The sequence below is a fragment of the Diplotaxodon limnothrissa genome, linkage group LG9 (assembly GCF_057381915.1).
Source record: "Diplotaxodon limnothrissa isolate DT_005_m linkage group LG9, D_limnothrissa_male_GT1.1, whole genome shotgun sequence".
NCBI classification, from domain to species: domain Eukaryota; kingdom Metazoa; phylum Chordata; class Actinopteri; order Cichliformes; family Cichlidae; genus Diplotaxodon; species Diplotaxodon limnothrissa.
The window spans coordinates 23083912-23104458 of NC_140604.1; the positions used below are offsets into that span (position 1 = coordinate 23083912).

Here is a 20547-nt window from a genome sequence, read left to right on the forward strand (position 1 = left end):
CAATATTTATTTTGTTGCTTTCAGACAGGCAAAACGGCAGAAATGTGACCATAAAAAAGCGCCGATTGCCACAACGTGCACAGGCCGGGTGGGTGGCCGATCTCGTTCTCACCACCTGCCAGTACGCCCTGCACTTCAACTGACCAATAGTGTCAAGGCTGGTTATTCACTTTGGGATGCTTGTCCTGGTTTATTTCTTGCTTTGTTTGCTCTGTCTGTGCTCTATCAGGCGTGGATGCCATTAAACAAACAGGCCCAGGGTTTCATTGAGTGTGCTGGCATTTGCTCGGGACGCCATATTCAAGAGCGGCCCAGTAGCGTTTGAGACCATGCCAGATTTGATTCGTTTGAAGTGCACTGATGGCCACAGTGTGAACATTTGTTTAACTATGGGTATAGTGCGGTCATTTACACAGTCAAATACTCTTCAGTATAAATGTATATATAAATGTAGTTTCTGATAGTTTATGGTACCACTTTGTGCATGTCAGCCTCAAGTAAAGTTAGATTTATACAGAAACTAGGGAAAATGAACTAAAAATGGTTATTATGTCAAATTATGCCATCATATTTCCGATGGTTCTTGCTAACACTTTGTTGTTGACTGCAAAAACAGTTGTCGCTTATGTTGATCTCTGATTGACTGCCTCCATCTCACCCTATCCCTGTCATCTTCTTGTGTCACACCAAATTATGAGTAATATTTGACCTTAAAAAAGCTGCAAAACACATCTATCTAAAATCTAAAATATCTATTAGCATGTTTAGGTCTTTTAGGAAACTATTAAGCTTGGCCTTTAACAAATATAGTGAGATACATTCATCAGAGAGTAGTGGTACTTTCTCTCCCTTCTTTGTTTCTTTAAAACCAGGCACCCTGTACGCCTTCAAAGATTTGGAGCTGAGCATATTGTTACTTTGTACCTTGGGCACTATTAGGAAACAGTAACTTTAAAGCTTCGAAGGCCACTTTGAGTCCTAAGGGTGTTTGTGCAAATGAATCAAAGTGAAAGTAGCTCTCTTTGATAAGAAATTTTTTAAAAGTATTGAGCACCCTAATAACTTTAAAAAGAGTAAAAGAAATAGGCTGGTTTTGGAACAGGCATATCAGTAATTTTCACACACTGTTAAATTCTTCGTTTTTCTCCACAACGTTCCTTCTTTTTGGGATTTTAAATCTATACTACTCGGCACTAACCGGTATAAATCCGTGCTAACCACCTGCAGCGAAATTAAGAGGATAAAGGCACCAGGCACCTCTAAAGAATCCAAAGAATTGCTTACTCCAAGGATAGATCATTTAAAAACCTGTTCATCTGTTTTTTCTTTTTCTTTTTTTGTCAAGGTCTCCTCAAGCCTGAAAACAGATAAATGTTCAAGACCTCTGGCCCAAACAACATTCTTAAAGTAACTATCCCACACAGGACTTGACCCCCAGTGAACTTTGTGAAAATCCAGCATTTCCCTCGTGTTTCAAATGTAAGCTTTCTTTTTAAACTGCATCATACTGCAAAAGTCACGATAATGCTACCTTACCGGGAGAAAACACATTTCAGCTGAAAAGTAAGTTTAGTTGTGCAGGTTTTGGCTCAAGGGTGATCTACTGAAAAGTACAATTCAACTTATTTTTAGATTGTGGGTGAATTTTAACTCTTTGGACTATGAAACTGAGCACCACTGTGCAATGGTGCAGCAGCTATAGAGCAGTAAAATGTTTCAGGGGCTTTAAGATAGTAGGTGGACTCAGGTGTGGAGGAAACCCATCCTGTTGAACCTATGAAGTCACTCAGTGCTCTCCTCTGAACACTTCCCTTTGTCCCTTTACTGTCAGTCTCAGTATCAGAGGTTCCCAGCCCACTAAGTCTCTTGTGACAGGGGTTTCAATTATGAATGCTACCTTTGACTACCTCTGTTATTCCGCTGCAGCCCACATATCCCTGCCTGCCACCACTCATGTGTGACTTGATGTATTGTCTCACTGTTTTCGCCCCTTTCAAAATTAATTGCAGTTTTATCTCCCTCCAAGATAAAAAAAAAAAAAGCCTGCTGAGAACACAATAGTCTAAAAGTAGTGTGGATTCTATTCAAACAAAACAATTAAAACCACAGTGTTTTTTCCTCACTGTTTTTTGACTGCGGATGATTTTTAGTGGTGGCTCTTCTTTTATCTTTTGCCACAAGAGAATGAAGTATTACCTTCAATTACTTTTCCTGATTGGCTTCTGTTTTAGCAAACTCAGATCACACTCTGGGCATGGCCATTTTATTTGGTGTCTAATGACTTTTCACCTACTGTATTATAATATCCCCTGTCAGAAGCTCATTACATCTTGAAAATAATTCTTGTCGTTGTGATTAATGCAAATCTGAGCATAATTTACTTTGTCTCGGGCCACAGTGCAAACATCTTTACTGATACCAAGCAGACTTTTGTAAGTTTTAGCAACAAGCACCATTTGGTGACCTTGTTTAATTAATTCTGGCTGGCATTTTAGCAAACACAATCATCCTTGTCAGACATATTGCTATTGTCATCACAGCTGCAGGGAGAAAGGATCATTATTGTCAGCTACAACCAGTTGGGAATTAAAGCTGCACCTTGACCAAATAAAAAAAAAAATAGAAAGTTAAAATAAATCAGCTCAACTTTCTCAGACACTTGACAGCTTTGTCTTGTCTGGAATTAACAAGCCAGCTTTTTAAAAGAAGATCAGAGCTTAAATGTAAAGCTGCACTTCAGTTTAAGAGACCATTCAGACAGATTTAGCTAGTCATAGCTTAGCAGTAACTAGCTATTCAAATAAACTGGTGTACAAACAAAAATATTGTAACTTTAGAGCTTAGAGAGGAGCCTTTTTTAAAAACCTAAAAACAAGGTCAAAAGTTAAACAAAAGTATTTGATAGTGGTATGTGCTTTAATGTAAGCTGTAATCATTAGCATGTAGCTCTAAGGCTAACTAGCTTTGAAGCTAACATCATACAAGAACCAAGCTGTATTATTACTTCAGTGCCATTAAATAATTAGAATGCTAACTATGATATGCAGCTTTAGCACAGATTTTTAAGAATACAATACACATTACTGTGTAGTCTTGGCCCACCCTTTATTCATTTATATTTTGCTAGGAAAATGGGAAATATGTGCAGTGATTTAAACTGAGACATGTACAAATGCAGTACATAAACACAAAAACAAGTTTTAGCAATTCTGTAACTCAATATTTGGTATGAACACGTTTAGTATTCAACTCAGCCTGAACTCTCTTAGGCACGCTTTCTTGTAATTTCTTTAAGTAGTATATCCAGCTGTATGTTGTATGTGATGTGTAAATACAACACTGGTTCAGCTCTTGGGGTAGGTGCTTATTTTATGCTTGAATGATCCATAGGTCAGTGTTAAGTAGTTTAACAAAAAACAACAACAACAAAATCCTCTGAAAATGGTTAGAGGAAGGAAAGAAAAGCTTTGACAGACCCCTGAAAGCCTGAAGAACTATTACTCTCTTTTTTAATTACAAGAGTCTGGCTCCTTGGAACAAAAATATAAAGAAAACAGTTACTTGCAACTCTTGCAGAGTCTTCATTTTCATATGAACACTGTAAAGAGCAGTGTTAGTGATACAATAATTAAAATATAGTAAGTTGAATTAGCTTACTACAGCAATCAAACTCTGATATTAACACATGTCCTTGCAGCAGACAAATCAATGACTGCAGCCTTGAAAGGAGAAACTGCTTCTGTTTACCATTTTCTAAAATCAATGACAATTTTCTCAAAGATTACTGACAATTTTAGGTAATCTGCCATCTGACTTGTATGATAAACAGTTAGTGCCATCAGATCGTGATTATCCACAATGTTGACTTGCCTTTCGCTCGACATACAAAAGGTTTAATGAATATTAGATTTAAATGCTGATTGAACAAACAGTGCAAGCGAACAAGCCAAAACACAGAGCTTCAGACTGCATCTGAAATCATGCTTTTCTATACACTAATAAATGAGTACACTAGTTACCTTAATAGTTACCATTTCCAATTATGTGCAGTTCATTTTAATTTCATTTATTCAAAAAAAAGTAGCCTCATTGTTCTTTAACCTCCTAAGACCCGAACTCTTCCACGGCATGCATTTTTAATTTCTCTTTTATATTTGGGCTGATTGCGACCCGTAAAAGCAAAGAATTACCAGATTTGGGGTTTTTTAACCTGATTTTTGTTTCTAAGAAAAATGAGAGCCACATATGAGGATATTCGTTTAAAATTTCAATAGAATAGTAGCAGTATAATTTCCTCGTAAGTGGATATCAGGCCCTTGTAGAGCAAAATTGAATATTTTGGTCTAAATAACCCAAAATGTGATGTCCACATATGTGGACGCCAGGTCCTAGGAGGTTAATTTGTGAAGTAAAGATCCTACACTACAGAATGGAAACCCCCAACAATTAGATTATCCTTTATAAGCAATAACTTGGCAACAATTGGCAACAATGGGAAGGAAGAACTCCCAGTTAACAGGAAGTCCTTCACAACAGAACAAACTCAGAAAGAGGCAGCCATCCATTATGAGACATAACAGACAGCATAGAGAGACTCAAGAAGAATGTTATCACTGCTAGTAATAATCATTTTCATAGTCATAATATTATGCCTGTATTTATAAGTGGCATACTAAGGAGGAGTAATCCTGTATAAATGATGAATTAAGAACTCGCTAACACCTTACTAATACCTTAATAATGTGACATTATTTTATTTATTTTTTTATTTTGGTAGATTTTTTTGTTTTGTTTTGAAGTTTTTTTAGTGTACTATATGGAGCCAAAGCAGCGAGACCACCAAAGAATTTTCAGACAGTAGGAGGATACGTAGCCACTCATGGCAATGCCAACACAAGCTACAGAGTGTCCTCCTGTCCATGGTGTGACCATCTTCATCTGTGAGGAGAACAAGGAGTCTTGCAACCTTCATACGACCCACACAAAGCCCTGATCTCAGAGCCTGGAGTCAGTCTGGGATGTCTAGAAAGACACAGGGAGGCAGCCAAAATCCACACATATTGTCTCAACTTGTCCAGTAGTCTAGAATAACCTACCTGCCAAGTACCTTAAAAAGCTGAGTGCAGGGGGACTGACGAGAAACGGTTCTGTGTTATATTATTTCGACTAAAACAGTTACAGGATTTTTTTATTCTCCCTCACCTGTAGCGATTGGAATCCATACAGTAGTGTATGTGTACGTGATCAGTATTTATAAACCATTTAAATCAAGACATAATATGTATCACTCTGCTTATATCATAATAGATTACAACACTTTCTATAATTTCACAGATGTGCTGTGATTTCATACTCCAGGCTGTGACGCCACAACACTATTTCATTTTGAAGTGCGCGCTGACGTGCATGTGTGTGGGTTTGCCTCTGTGCTTTGAATATAGTCAGGATGACAGGCATAGCATTTACCTTGATGTTTACTGCTTTGAACTACTTGGCATTGGTAAAGCCTGGGCTGGGATTCACATAAGAAAGAGGCCTATTTGAACAAGCTCATCTGGGGAAAATACCAGAATGACATGGCTGACACACACACGGGTTTTGAATGGTTCCTCTCTGAGCAAGTGATGAGCATGAGACACAGCAATTCAAATGTTTCAAGTAAAACCCAGAAATGGGACCTTTTTGGGTCTTTGAACATCTTCCATTGGAACACATGGTCTCTCTCTCGCACTCTCTCTCTCTCGCACACACACAGACACAATGCATTTAAAGACGTTCACCTCGCTGTCAACTTTCTGCACCTTAAGTGATGTTTTAAAAGAGGCTTAGACAAGAGCGCAAAGTGTCACCTTTTATAGTCTACCTCTGTGTACGTATAATTTTATGTCTGGGGGGCAAAATCAAAGTGCAGTGTAGCGACTAACAATATCCCAGAATGACATCGGTGTACTGTGAATACAAGCAGACAGACTTTCAAACCAAACTTTTCGTCCTCGCATCTCTGCCCCTGCCTTTATGAGAGCTTTGTTTCATGACAAACAGCATAAGGGTAAATGTGTAAATCAAACGCTTAAAAACAGAAGAGTTAAAAACCCAGATGAGCCTCGAGATTTCCCTCTCGCACGTATCGTGTAATATCACTTCGGCAATAACGATAACAGCTGGTGGATCTGGGAGAGGGGTGGGAAAAAAAGGAAGACAAAACCCAAATGTATTTTGTACTGAATACATTTCTCTCCGCGCTACAGTTTGAAGCTAATCCTCCAACACCTTCCCAAATTGAGCAGTAGAAACCACTTCTCTCACATATTATTATGAATAATTTATTGCACCCTGTTTCAAAAAGCCTTGCAGAACATCCCCCTAACTATTTCTGGTGTAGCACTTTCTCACATTAGTTAAGTTTGCAGGTACACATTGCAGCTGTTGGTTTCTTGTGCAGCACTGTAAATGACATTAGGCTCTCACTGATAGCATTATAGTGTGATTGGTATATGTGTGCACCACCAATGTGCTGCCTCCCTGTCCTCTGCAAGGTGGCTTTCTATTCTGTTTGCTAAAATAGAAATATTAAAAGCTTAGACGTCTGTGTGTCCAGATGAAGGTCTTCCTACACCGTTAGATGGACTGTTGAAGCATACCTGCACATTTCCAACAGACATGTCAATATGCCCAGATGTCTGCAGCCTGTAGGTGCAAAGATAATACCTGAGCAAGTTATTGTCTCCTCAACCCGTTTCTGAACTCACACAGAGGCATCAGTGGATGTCTCTGCTCTGCCATCGCAGGTAGCGCACTTGATCCTGGCATTTGTTTAACATTTCTCATCCCCACCTCTCTCCTGGTGACATGGTGAAGTGCCGCATACCTCTGTCTGCCACTGTTTAAACACACTCATTGCTTTTCCGTCTTTTTTCTTTATTAGAAATGTGAAATGTGTCACAGAGGCAAACAGCCTAGCAGCGAGAGTAGAGGAGGACAGATAAGCCATGCAGGACTCAAGGCGGCTGTTGGAACATGTGTTACCCCGAGGAAGTACTTACAGGAGGGACACGCAGGCGAGACAGCATCTACGATTATCACCAGTGACCACGAGAGCGACTTACTTCAGTACGATCCTGAATTTGACTGCTTGTAGGGTTTTGTGTGTGTGTGTGACAGAGAGAGAAAGAATGAATCGATGCACGTCAGACCTCCCTGGTGAGATAACCATTAGCGCTGGCCTCACTGGGGGGATGTGACACGAGTTGTCAAATGGCACTGTGCGGCACGTAGCAGACGGCATGTGTGAAAATGTGTCCATTTACGCAGAGTTCAAGTAAAGGAAAATGGCATGTGCCAAAGTCAGGCTTTCCTTCAAAGAAAAGGTAAAGGTTTCATCCTCTGAGCGTCAGGGGAATACTCTTGTTTGGGTGAGTATGGGTTTAGATAGGGCTGACAGGTGTGTAACCAGGGTGTCTTGTATGAAAAAGCATGAACAGGTCTCTCTTCCAATCCACCAGAGACCAAGACAGATATGATTGCCGACTTAATGTAGGGACTGATTTTCTGGGGATTAACTTCAGGAGCCACTATTCATTTCTTACCAGTAATAAAACCCACACACCGGCAGTCGTAATAAAAGTCTCCCACCTTGCATTACTTCTGCATCTGTCGTGCATTGCTGCAACAGCAAGCCACTGCAGAAAGAATGAGTTAATCTGCTCAAAACTGAATCAGAATCCTGCAAGTTAGAAAAATTTACCTCCATGAGCATTTGCATGCCCTCTCGCAGGGAGGAGAGAAAACAGCGTCTGGGTTCTGAATAATTTTCTGATATTTGCAGATGCAAGTGTGCAGAGAGCACGACGTGAGAAGTGTCAAGCGTATTGTGGCCATGAGAAAAGGGGAAAGCCAAATGCACTCACAGTTTTAGTTTTGCAGCTAATCCTGCTTGGTACAATTACGCATTTAAGAGTTTTTGGGGGATGCTGTAAAATTGTCGAGTCAATCGGAGTGTGTTCTGCTTCAGGTTTCATCCCCGCGGGGCCCGTCTGGTTGGCCCTGCTTTTTTTGGGGGGTGGGGGGGGGAGATGTGGTGGCGTCCGATGTGGCCACAGACCCAGGCTGGACAGCAAGCTCGTTTTTGTTCTCCCCTTCACATTGCCAACTCCAGCTGTCACACTGAGGGACAATAGAGGAGAGGAGGGGGTGCTCTCTGAATGGAAAAAATAAACTGGAGAGCGCCCCGTCACACAGCCCCCCTCCCCACGACTCGTCATCTGCATTTGACAGGACCCCCGTTCTCCTCTCTTCACCGCCCCTTTTCTTTTGCTTTCTCCTTTTCTCTGCTTGTGCTCTCCATAATCCCCCTTTCTCTCTCGCTCTCTCTCTCCCTGCTAAGTGCAGCTGTTACTCTCCATTGGATTTTTTTTTTTCAGACTGATTGCTAATTAGGATAGCATTTTATTGAGTTTTATCCTTAAAACTTGTTAAACTTGCAATTTCCACCTCCTTTTCACTTCATTTTGGCAGCACTGGGAAGGAAGCGGAGAAAAGACTCAGCCAATTATAAGCAATTTTACTTTAGGTTGAGGTTTGGGTTTTTTTTTTCCAGAATGCACCCAATCTATCTCCGATGCAGCATTCATATAGTTTACAACTACTGTACGGTGTGGTAGCCTCCAATAATAGCGCTCACTTCAGCTTTAAATGCAAAAGCCTACTTTGAAGAATAGACTACCCCATCTCCCTTATTCTGCTCACATAACTGAATCCCTGGGAGAGGGAGCAGAGGAAAAGCAGAGCCTGAGAAAACAGCAATTCACACACCAAACACAGAGACCCCTAGTAGCTCAACAAATGAGTGACTAGCCCTATGTCCATTCATATCGCCCCTCGGCCCGCAAGCCTATTAGCCAGGCATCGCTCCTTGAACATTCACTGTCGACAACATGTGGAGGCATCGCTATAGCAACCAGTGGATATGACATGTGCAATGGACGGGGACTCCTGAGCGGCTGAATATAAGGAGGGGCTCAGCCTTAACTAAATGATCGCAAAAAAAAAAAAAAAAAACCCAACCCCACCACCTCCCCATCTCTTTTCATTGGCACAGAGGCGCTGAAAGGACTCACTAGTGGGGCTTCTGCACATTCTTCCGAGGCTCGGAAAATCAGGCGGGCATATCCCACATTCTTCTCCCTTTTCTTATTCTCTTCGACTCTCCCTTTTTTGCCCCCTTCTCTTTTTTTTTCTTCATCTACGTCTTTTGTTGGCGCTGGGGAGGGGGCACGCATGGGACCATCGCAGGGGAACTTTTGGAGAAGCGGACTGAGTGGGCGGCCGGGACGCGCAAACGCTTCTTGGAGCTGCGGCGAGCGTCAGTGGTTATCCGTGCTCTCTGGAATACAAGACGCAGCATCAGCTTCCGTGCTCTGCCCGGCGACATGGATTTGGGTAATTATCTCCTGGCTTGAAAACGCGTGTGTCTGTTTTGTGCTGTAATCAGTGTGCAAGTTTTAACGGTTAAAGAGAGAGAGAAGGATTGGCTTTGGGAAAAAAAATAACAAAAGAAAAAAAAAACTTGCGAACAATCACGGTGAAAGCCCGTGAGCGAAAATGGTTTTTCATCGAGATGCAGAATAATTTAGGAGCTCTGGTTTCAGTCTGAGCACATTTAATTTCGCTCCTTCTGCGCGATAGTTTGCTGAAGACCGAATCACGAAAAGCTGATGGCATAAATGTGATCGAGAATCGAAAGCATTTGGCTTCCAGTGTATGGAAAAATAAATCTAATCTTACAGAAAGAAAAAAAAAGATTTAAAAAAATCCTAGGAAGCGGTGTGTTGAGTCTGCTGCTTTGATGGGAGCACATCTGGCTGCAGCGGACAAAGTTTCGAAGCAGGCTCATCTTCTTTGGTGCCGACAGCTCCAACTCTTAAATGTTGAGAATTAGAACTGGTAATTCCCCTCTTTGACTGCTCAAATATTCATTTTTAATCATGTGTTTTGTGACATAAATATCTATTTAATTCCTAGATTTATTTTCATCGTTTAAGTCTAGTTTAGGACTGGCTGACTTAAAAAAAATCACATATATTGTATATATAAATGAATGAATAAAAGTAAGTCTAAAAATTATTTTCAATGTTGCCAAATTTAAACAACATTAGACACTTTTATTTTGGGAGATTTTTTTTCTTTTATTAATCACAGGTTCTCTCATGAATACAGCTTACATGGAGCTGATTTCATACCATTCAAATCTGCAATAGTAGCTGCAACTTCAAAAAGAAAAGACTTTGATTTAAGGTCTGGCGTTGTGGTGTTTGGAAGGATTTTCCTCTCGTACTTCTTAAAGGTATTGTGGCGTGAGTGAATGGATGGCCATTTGCCCCGACAGCACCACTCTGCCTGACCTTCCCTCTTATTATGTGAATAATCCAGAGCACCGAAATCCATCTGCCCCTTGTCTCCTCTCAGATTGGCTAATTCACCACACCAGACAGGGGCGATGTGAGCAGAGAGGAGAGCAGAGGGAGAGAGCCTGTTAGAGGCAGAGTTATAACCAGAGATAGGAATGGTGTTAAAATCATTTGTGTGTGTGTGTGTGTTCAAGAGATTTAACAAATACATTTCCAAAAAGATATAAAAAAAACTAAGCTGATGATTTATTCTGTGATGCTTCAACCAGGTGATATTTTTTATTAAATGCACATAAAACAAAAGGGGGTAAAATTCTAAATGTGATAGCTTGTGATTTTTTTTTAAAAGAATAATCTCGGTTAAAAATATTCATTTAGTTATGAGGGAAATCTTGATGCAATTTTTAGTTGAACCAGACTCCAATCATGGGGTGAAAAATTAATACAAAATGTAATTTATAAAAAGCTGAAAAAACAAAAGCTGAGGAACAAAACTCAAAAGGTAATTCTTCGCGGCACATCTCCTCCCCTTTTTTCCTCCTTTTCCCCCCCTTTTCTGTCTCTCTTCTAGTTTCCTTCCAGTTCGATTGCCATCTTCAAACACTCTTTTAAGATCACACTGCATTTCAAGTCTGTTCGCTCCCAAACATTTTTATTCATTTCAAGCTGACCAGGTAAATCGTTTTCGAGAATAAGCCACGTATTACGAAGGGCCACGTCCGTGATGAACTTTATAATAAATGTTAATTTATTTTTTTTCGAAATAAAAGATAGAGTTGTATTATTGTGCTACTGCTGGAAATCGGTTGAGGCAGATCTGAATCAGTAGGCACTTTGATTTCAGAGGCTTGAATCAGTGTAGCATCCTATGGTGCCAGATATGCTGGATGCAAAGTGGAAGGAGGCTTTTTAAGCTTCGATATTTTTATTTTTTGTGTGCGTGTTTATGTTAGAATGCATCTAGCAAATGAAAATAGTTTTCATTTCTAAAACATTGCTGCTGTCCGTGTATTCATTTCAATCACTAAAAACGAGAGACAATTCACTGGATGGAGGCCATTTCTCCCCTCTCTAACCGTATATGAGCCTCTTCAAACCTTTCGGTTGTTGTCCAACCTCTTAATGCTTGATTGAAACTACATGCTCGAGTCACCGCAATTGCAATCAACAGCAACTGTCGTCAGGCCCAACACAGTAATCGAAAAGACCCGGGCATCGGCACAACAGCTAAAACACTGGCAATTACGAGCCACAAGGTCAAACCGCATTGTTACTGGTGTGAGGTGAAGTGTCTTGTTTTGAAAATGGTATAACAAGATGTAGTCATCCTTCAGCCGGCCCATTAGACCCCTCAGGCTAAATGTCAGAGCACGACTGGCTGCTTTTTTTATTTCTTTTTTTTTTTGGGGGGGGGGGGTGTGTGGATTTGATTCATTCCACCCATCAATCTTTCAATATTGCATGCAGACAATTAGGAGCCTGCTGATGTATTCGTGCACTGTTATTGATATTGCCCTTTTGCAGATGCATAGCTATTGGCATGTGTGCAGCTGGTAAAATTTGATCAAAATCTGCAGAGATCTGGCTTTTACAGAAACGCCATGTTTTTACGTCAATCGCAGAGGACAGTGAGGATGATTTATGTGAGGCAAATTGTGCTGGGCCAAATTGCACCCCTCTGTTTTGCAGAGCTCAAAGCAAAGACAAATTGACAGGATGCCTATGCAATCAGCACAGGCAGTCTTATTAGCAGCCACATTTTAGGTATCTTTAATTATCCGTCTGCATTATTGCTCCTAATTATCACTGTTATGCTCTCAAAATATGTATCAGCGAGGCCTACAGGGGATTTATTGTTATAGTAAATGGCCACAAGTGGACCAATTATCAACACATAGGGCCTATTCTTTAACCTACACTGATAAAAATCTCTTAGATGATGTTACACCACATTAAACCTGGTCTGCTGTAGAAACTACTGTCTAAATTAACATGCAGCGTTGGTGTGAATCTTTGAAAAGCTTTTTTTTTTTCTTGTTTTTTACTGAACTGGTGATAGTAGTGTATGTGTGAGGGTCCAGTCTGCGCCGCCTGTGTCTCCCCAGTCCTGGTAGCCATTAGCTGTGCAGCTTGGGCCAGGGCCTAATCCAGCCAAACTCAGGACCAAAGGAGCTAATTAAGCAACAGCTTTTAGTATCCAGGCCTCCTGAAGCTGCACAGTGCCAGCCCGTGCCATGCCAGCACTAAATGGGGTTGTAAATATCTATAGTGGGGCACAGTGAGGAGACAGGACTGGACAGGGGCTTGTAATAGGGGTTGACTGAGTCTGAATGCATATTATCAAGCCAGAGTTAGAGCTCTCTAATGAGAATGGCCAGTCAGACAGTGGCAGTGGGTGGAAGGAAAGAGTGGGAGAGGAAGTGGAGGTAAGGTGACAAGGCACTTGCATCACTTCTGCATCCACATTTTTTCCCCAACACAAGCCTTCAGGTGAAAATTGATGCACTGCAGACTTGATATGGAGGTTGCTGTAAATCAAAAGCGACTGCATCAGTCTGGGAAAAAGACAGACTGGCATCATTTACCGCTCTTGACAGCGTTTTTCTCTCTCTGTTTGTGTGCGTGTCCTCCAGAGGGGCAGCCTGACCCAGATCCCCGTGGTGAAGGAGACCAGGGTGGAGTCGGGCCAGTTCCTGCTGCTCTCCGTCCTCTGCATGCTCTTCATCCTGGTGGCCGTGGCAGTGTCGGCCACTTTCTTCTGCGTGCGCCAGCGCTCGCACCTACACATGAAGGAGAAGCTAGCCAGTCTGGGGACTGACACCAGTACTGATGCCACTGCAACCTATCAGGTAAGACCAGCCTCCTTGCTATGAGCCAGTCAGAGGCCGGGATTCTTATCCTGTGCTTTGCTATTGGAGGGAAGCACCCTCTGTTCAAATACGGCCGATCATCCAATTGGTTTGTGAGAGTTTGTCTGCTCATGTTTGAGTGACTCTTGTTCCACCTGCTTTTCGGGACCATTTTTTGATGCAGCGATTTTGTTGTTTTGTTTTATTTTATGTGCTATTAAATGTTTTAGTAGTTTAACAGGAAAATATTGTCATGTGTATTTAAATCTTTCCTTTTTCTTTGCCAGTAGCATTTTTCCAATAGATATGCTTACCCTTTCATGTGAATTGTGTGTGTCTGCGTAGGAGAAAGGGAGCAGACCGCCACTGTGACCTATTCCCTCAGTTCCTCCAGGGCAACAGGCAGCCTGGGCTGTATTGATTTTCAGAGTTGGGGCTCAGCTGTGCCCAGCGTGGCACTCAGAACACATTTATCTGCATGTCACGTTAACATTTTCAATATTTTATCAGGTTTTCACGAGGCTGATTTCCAAAGGCTGAGGTGTTATGGTGATGACCATTAAAAAAGATATCAAATAAAAAAATATTCAAATTAAGAATAGATGCAAAAATATTCTTTCTGAAATTCCACTCTTTGATTATCATAAATTAATGAAAATCGGTGCAAATTTAAGGTGAAATCCGGTACCTGTTCGTCCTCTGCTAGCCACTCTGCTGTCTTGTGGGTGTGTACTCTATGCTTAACATACAGAGTTGTTTGGGGAGAGCTGTCTGCAGTGGGAGGGTGTTATTGTAAAATGGCAGCACGGACTGTAGATTTTGTTTCCCCTTGGCCCTGTTTTCATTCTGATTAGTTGTCTGAAAGAAGGGGCTAACGGGGAGAGTGTAATCTCACGACCTGTGCTTCTCCCTGGGCTCCGTGTGTCTCTCTCCTCTGGCACTAACTGCATCCCACTCCCTTCTTATGGGACCATTTCTCAGCGCTGGTACAGCACAGGGCTTTGCAGAGATGTTGAGAAGTAGGATGAATTATGAGGTGGACCTGGACTGTGCCCTGGGGCCAAGGCCCAGGGCACTGCTTCATGCCTCTAATCATTAAAGTCCGATGGCAGAAAAGCTGATCCAAGACCAGAGCTTAGAGAGGCCTGTGCTCCAGAGGGAAATATCGCTATGATTCATCATGAGATAGCATGTGCTTTCACGAGGCATTTTCACTGGCCCGCCTGCCCTGACTGTTATTAATTGAGTATGGAAATGAATTCTGTGGAGCTGACTGCTTTGCCTCCCAAATTTAAACACGGTGGGGCTTACAGATTATAAATTTAACGTGGAAATATCCAGTGAAGCCACACCTTATTGTGGGGAAGCAGATGTAATATGTAAGCTTGCATAAATTCAGCAGATTTTCTTTCTAATATATATATTTATATATTTTTTTATTATGCTTCAGCGCTGTCAACATGCATGGCCAGAGGCGTTATCATTTCTCGTTGCCCATTTATTCATACATCTTTTTTTGGGTGAACACAATAGCTCAGGAACGCTCTTGGCGAATTTCTTCAAATTTGATAAACTATCATCGGAGTGTTTTGAGTGAGATAGAGCGTCGTCACGGGGTGGAGTTTCATTACATGTGGCGCAAACGTGCGGTAGAGGGTGAAGTTGTGAGAGTTTGATGGTCGTATGTCAAAGATCAAGGTTACATCACAAGAGACTTTTAGGGACAGAATTTCACACAAATGTCTAACAAATACATAATGCAGCAACATTTTATAACCAGCCAGGTTTTCCAGCCATAACTCGGGAAAAGGAGGAAGAGACTGTGACTGTATTTCTGGAATTTACTGATGCAGAATTGATCTTTGGCATCCACCTTTAAAAGTCTTCCATGGGTCTAAACAGGCATGAATATAAACTCCAATGTAACTTGTTGGCCGAGGTATACAACCCTGTGCTGGTCATTTTAGTAGTTAATGCTCAGTCTTGAACTGTTTAACCCCCTGAGGTCTAAGTAACCAATAGTGATGGTCCTAACCATCAGAATATGTCATTTTAGAAAACAAAATAAGGGAAATAACACGAATAATTGTTATTATTATAATAATTATTCTAACTGACATGCATTAAAACTCATTTAATTGAATTTTGTCACTATAACATCAGGGTACAGTTAGGCTAAGTGTTGGGGGCTAGGATGACAAATTAGATCTCAGAGGGTTAATCCTCTGTCTCTGCACTGAGGCATGATTGGAGAAAAACTGACTCATTAAGACTACAAAGATGTGTGGTCTTAATAGAAGTGGCTTTGTAAGCGACAGGAAATGTTTATTCATTTATTTTGCAATAGTGGAACTTCATTTTGTATCTCCTTTGCTTCTCTGCAAAAAAAAAAATCCTTTAAAAAAAGATTCTTCTTTTTTAAGTAGAGCACTTTTTGCTGTGCAGTTTGAGTTCACCGTGTGGATGTGGGGTGATTATGCTGTGAAAGATCCATTCTTTAGCGTTGAAGGGAGTTGTTTGTGTGGCAGCAAGGTGTGACATACTGAATTTATTCTGTAAGGGTTCCTCAACCATGTATTTTTGACATAATTAGTATAAGCTCCATAATCCACGAGGATAAGCCATTAATCTACAGTTAAGTGAGGACAGATCAACTCAGCCGAGATGCAGGATTTCACAAGGTGCATTTACAGAAACCAGCCCCTCACAGCAAGGATAAGCACATAAAGCTATTGTTACGTGCATGAAAAGAAGATAAATGCACAAGAGCTTGCAAAGAGGAAGAACTGCGCTCTTCATTATCCACTTCTTCACCATCGTCGTCTCCTGTAATCCCCAGGAGTTGTGTCGTCAGCGGATGGCGATACGAACATCGGAGCGCGTCGAGCGGCCGGAGACGTTGCGCCACTCTCGGCTCAACAGCGTGTCATCTCAGTTCAGCGATGGCCCCGCAGCCAGCCCGTCGACCCGCAGCAGCACCTCCTCCTGGTGTGAAGAGCCAGTCCCATCCAACATGGACATCTCCACTGGTCACATGATACTGGTAAGAAGCTTTGCCTTGACTCCAGAAATAATTTAAGTAATGATTCATGAGGTGGAAAAAGGGGGTAAAGAAGGAGATGAGTTATTAAATGGAGGTTGGCTGGTAACATGGCTTGTTGTCCAGCCCTCAGAGAGCATTTGTGGTTCTTAGCGTCTGACTGTTTCAACTGAACAAGCACAAACATCCCTTCATGTCTCATAAATATGCACTTAACCTGCCAGGGTGGGTTTAGTCGAGTGTGTGAGACTCCTAAGCTATGTAAGTAGGGTCAGCTTTCAGTAGACAGTCACAAGTCTACATCAGACATTCCCAGCCTTTGGTATTGCACTTCACCAGAGGATGGTGAGTGTTGAGTTGCTACATTAATCATAAAAGTACAAATCAGGATATCCATAAAGCACGAAAAAGATGGCATCCACAAATACCTGCTCCAACAGTGCACGCGGGATGTCTTTAATGAGATCTGAGTGATCGTTTAGTAATGTCTGTCTAATGAAATAACTGTGATCAAATGCAGAACGCAGACTGTTGTGAAAACTAGCAAGAGAACTTGAGAGGTGAAAATTGTTAGCTGAGAGTGATGGTTTCAGGCTGCAGTTCTCAAGTTTTTCCTGGCATACCCCACTTCAGAAGGACGTTCACACGCACACACACACACCCCACAGTTTTTAACAGTCATAAAAAATAAAAAAGATCCAAGCTGAAAGTGCAATAGCATCAGCAAACTCTATCCACCTGTTTCTGTCCCTCACCACAGTTTGAGAGCCAGTGGGTTAGGGTTAGTGGTACCTAATGAATGCTTGGGAAAATACTGTTACGGGTCATTAAATAGACAAATCGACAGCTAATAGTGGTGGGAAGAAGTCCGATGATATTTTCAAGTAAATAAATACGTTGACACTAAAGAAATTGTTTAAAATTCTTTGAAAGAACAACAAAAATGAGTGATCAGTGACTGAAATATCTACTTTTATATAATTAATAGGTTTAAAAATCTAATTTTAATGTTAAAAAATGAACACTGACTCAAGTACCTTATGATGTCATATGTATGTGATTCTGCGATACTCGATAAATGGCCATAAAGTCATTTACGATACATCGCGATATTCGCACAGAAGAGAGAATTTACTCACTGCATTGTGGGATTAATATACAAGTGTTGGCATTGTGTGTTGCTTCAATCGGTTAGCACCCTGATTTGCTTTCTCTGGCTGCCTGCTGCTTCTCAGCTATGCATTTATTGCTGCAAGCCAGTTAAGACCCTTGCACTCATTCGCTTTTTAGCTCCACCTTGAGGAGCCATGAGGTAATGTCTGTTATACGTCACGCCGCTTAGAGTGCCTGCATGGTTAAATGAAGATTGCCAGTGTAATGTATTTTGTACTACACCTAATTTGGAATATTCTGGCATACTGGAGCCAATCCAGTATAGAAAAATGTTTGCTGTCACTTCCTTTTATTTGTTTGATGAATTTGTATGCTAGTGTCTGATTTTAAGACGTCCTGTATGAATACCAACAGCTTTATTTCTCTCTGTTTATCTGTCTGGATGGTGTTTTTCATCCCTCTCTCACCTCATTCCCTTCAGAACCCTGTTATCTTTGTTTTTTGTTTTTTTCATTACTCTTCCTGCTGTTTTCTCCCTCCTGCTTTTATCTCGGCTCTGGCGTCTTTATATATTTTTTTCTCCTCCTCCTCCAACTTTTTCTTCCTACTTCTGTCTCATTTTCCCTCTTCATCATTCCGTCCTGGTTCTCTCTCCTCTCTGTCATTTTCATCTCTTACCGCCTCCGTTTTCTCTTACCGCCGCAGCAAAATAAGGTAGACAATGTTTCGCGTGATGAGAGCGGCACAAAAGTGAAATATCATTACCCATCTGATTGTCATTTGGATGTTTTAGAAATATTGTTCTTTTTTTTTTTTTTTCGTTTGATTGAAAAAGCTCTTGGTTGCCAATACTTCCACAAACACACAATGCATGGTTTGATTTTGCACAACTTTTGCTTCATTCATTTGAAACAAGCTTGATAAAAGAGATGGATAGATGCCTTGCAGTGTTTCCATTAATGGAGAGAGCATTCATCACACTGCATGTCTAGCTTTTATATTGGGAGGCTATAATGAATGAGAGTGAATCTGAGTAATGCCTTGTATTGCTGGTAATAGATGGGTTTTGTTGCACTCGTCAAGGCTTGTTTGTGAAGCCTCTTTTGAAAACATTGACAATAGAAAAGCATTTAGCCTTGCAAATAACAAAAGAGCCACTGTGAATCATTTCTAGGAGCTGTTATTATTAGCCCTAGTTTCTTCGCAGCAGCAACGCAAGCGCTTCGCTGTGGAAAGGTAAAACACTCTGGGGCCTTTACTTCTCTTTCATGGCCGTGATTGACATGGAGATGTCCTATAGGGGCCTCTTCTTTAAAATTCCTCCACCATCTCACATGAAACCATGTGTGAGATTGCCTTGTTATCACTGATCTCAGACCTATATTTTCCGATCTCTGCTCTCCTCTCATCTCGCCGCTCCCGCTCTTTGGAGCTCACACCGTGTGGAGAAGGATGATGAATACCCAGCTTTCCAAAGCACACATGCTGGGGGTTCTTTTTTTTTCCTTCTTGAGCCCCAAACACCTCACACACACACACACACACACGCACACACACCACTTCTGCGAGAGTGCCGTCAGGATAAATGAACTACGATGTTGTGTCCCACTGTGTGGCCCACCTTAAGACTTGCATAACGACTTCCAACTTCAAAACCAAAATTGGATGCCTCTGTGTGCTGAGTCATCTGCTATGCTTTCCAGAGCTTTGGCACACCTCTGGTGTCTTACACTTGTTTTTTTTCTTCTGTTTCAGCTACACTGTGATGCCATAACCTCTACATTTTATGTATGTAAAATAATTAAGAGATGTGTAAAAAGGAAGCATGTGCCACTCTGTGATTCTGCAGCTTTTCAGCACCACGGACAGGGGTTCACAGGCACCAAACTTGTTTTCCGGCCTTGCAAAGCAAAACACCCCTCAGCAGGTTCTCCTGCTGTGCAGGAACAGGGTCAAAATGTTGATGCCGTTGCTGTTGTTGTAGTTTTCCCTTGGCTTAATCACCTCTCTCTTAAAAAAAAACTGAAAAAAGAAAAAAGAGGGGAAAGAAATCAATAATTAAGTAGCTGGAGGCCCTTTTTCATTATTGTGTTGAGTTGTTATTGTTCATTTTTTTTAAATGATAAATTATTTGCTCAACAGGATAATAGACTCAGGCAAAGGAAAAATAGCCACTGACTTGTGCAACATGTTCTGCCCTCAGCGTTTTTGTGGGTTTTTTTTCTTTGCAATTTTATATTTAGTTGGGGGGGGGCAATTTGCTGCCTCATTTAAAGCAACACAATGAGTTCTTTTCATGTAGCTAATATTAGTCACACAAATCACAGTACACGTTAATGCTCTTTTTCACGTCTCGCAGCTGTTCGACATATCATAAAGGTCCCTGCACAAACTGTTCCCACCATTGTTTGTTTTAATTTGACAGCAGAGCCTGACAGTAATGTGTTACCTGTTGTGTCTGGCTCCCCTGGTCGTCCCTTCATCCTGATTTCACCCAGCACCCTCTGCTGCTGAGGAGACTGCTTAGGAAGGATTAGACATTGTTTCCCTGACACCCAGGCCTCCCATCCCAGCCCTCTGATTGGCAGACATAATCCCCCCATTCACTAAACCTTCGTTACCCTGTCTCTGGAATACGCCGTGGTCCACTGCCTCCTCCTAGAAGCAGGAGGCCTCGATAAGGGCCTGCTGGCTGTATTGCATTAAGTTGCGAAAATATGAATTTGGAATGCAATCGATTCAGGGCATCGTTTGAATAGAATGGGATGCAATTCAGAGTGGATATATCAAGTACATGGAGATGTAATATTGGTAGGGGAGGTGGAATGCTGTCAGGCTGGCAAGCAGAGAGTACTTGTACAGGGTGACAAGAGCATAGTGGTGACAGGCTCTGTCAAGTGGCCATAATGGCATGCTGTCATTTTCCTGGGAAGACAGCGCTGTATATGTGTATATGTGTGTGTGTGTGTTCTAGGCGATGCACATCTCAGCACATGCAAATATACATGTGTTAGAACTGACTTTTTTTAATAATTGAATTTTTTTGCATGCATAAAACAGCAGATTCAGACTGGGAAGTAGAAGAGTAGAAATTTACTGCAGTATTTTAGGACGATCACTTCTTGTCATTAATGGGTTC

General features: G+C 41.4%; 1 protein-coding gene across 1 annotated transcript in view; it reads left to right on the top strand.

The window, feature by feature from the left end:
- ptprn2 (protein tyrosine phosphatase receptor type N2) overlaps positions 1–20547 on the top strand; it is a 156731-nt gene that overhangs the window by 115995 nt on the left and 20189 nt on the right. Inside the window, exons 12-13 of the mRNA XM_085362286.1 lie at positions 13040–13255; positions 16095–16298. Coding sequence (XP_085218412.1) covers positions 13040–13255; positions 16095–16298 — 420 coding nt within the window. The remainder of the gene's footprint in view (positions 1–13039; positions 13256–16094; positions 16299–20547) is intronic.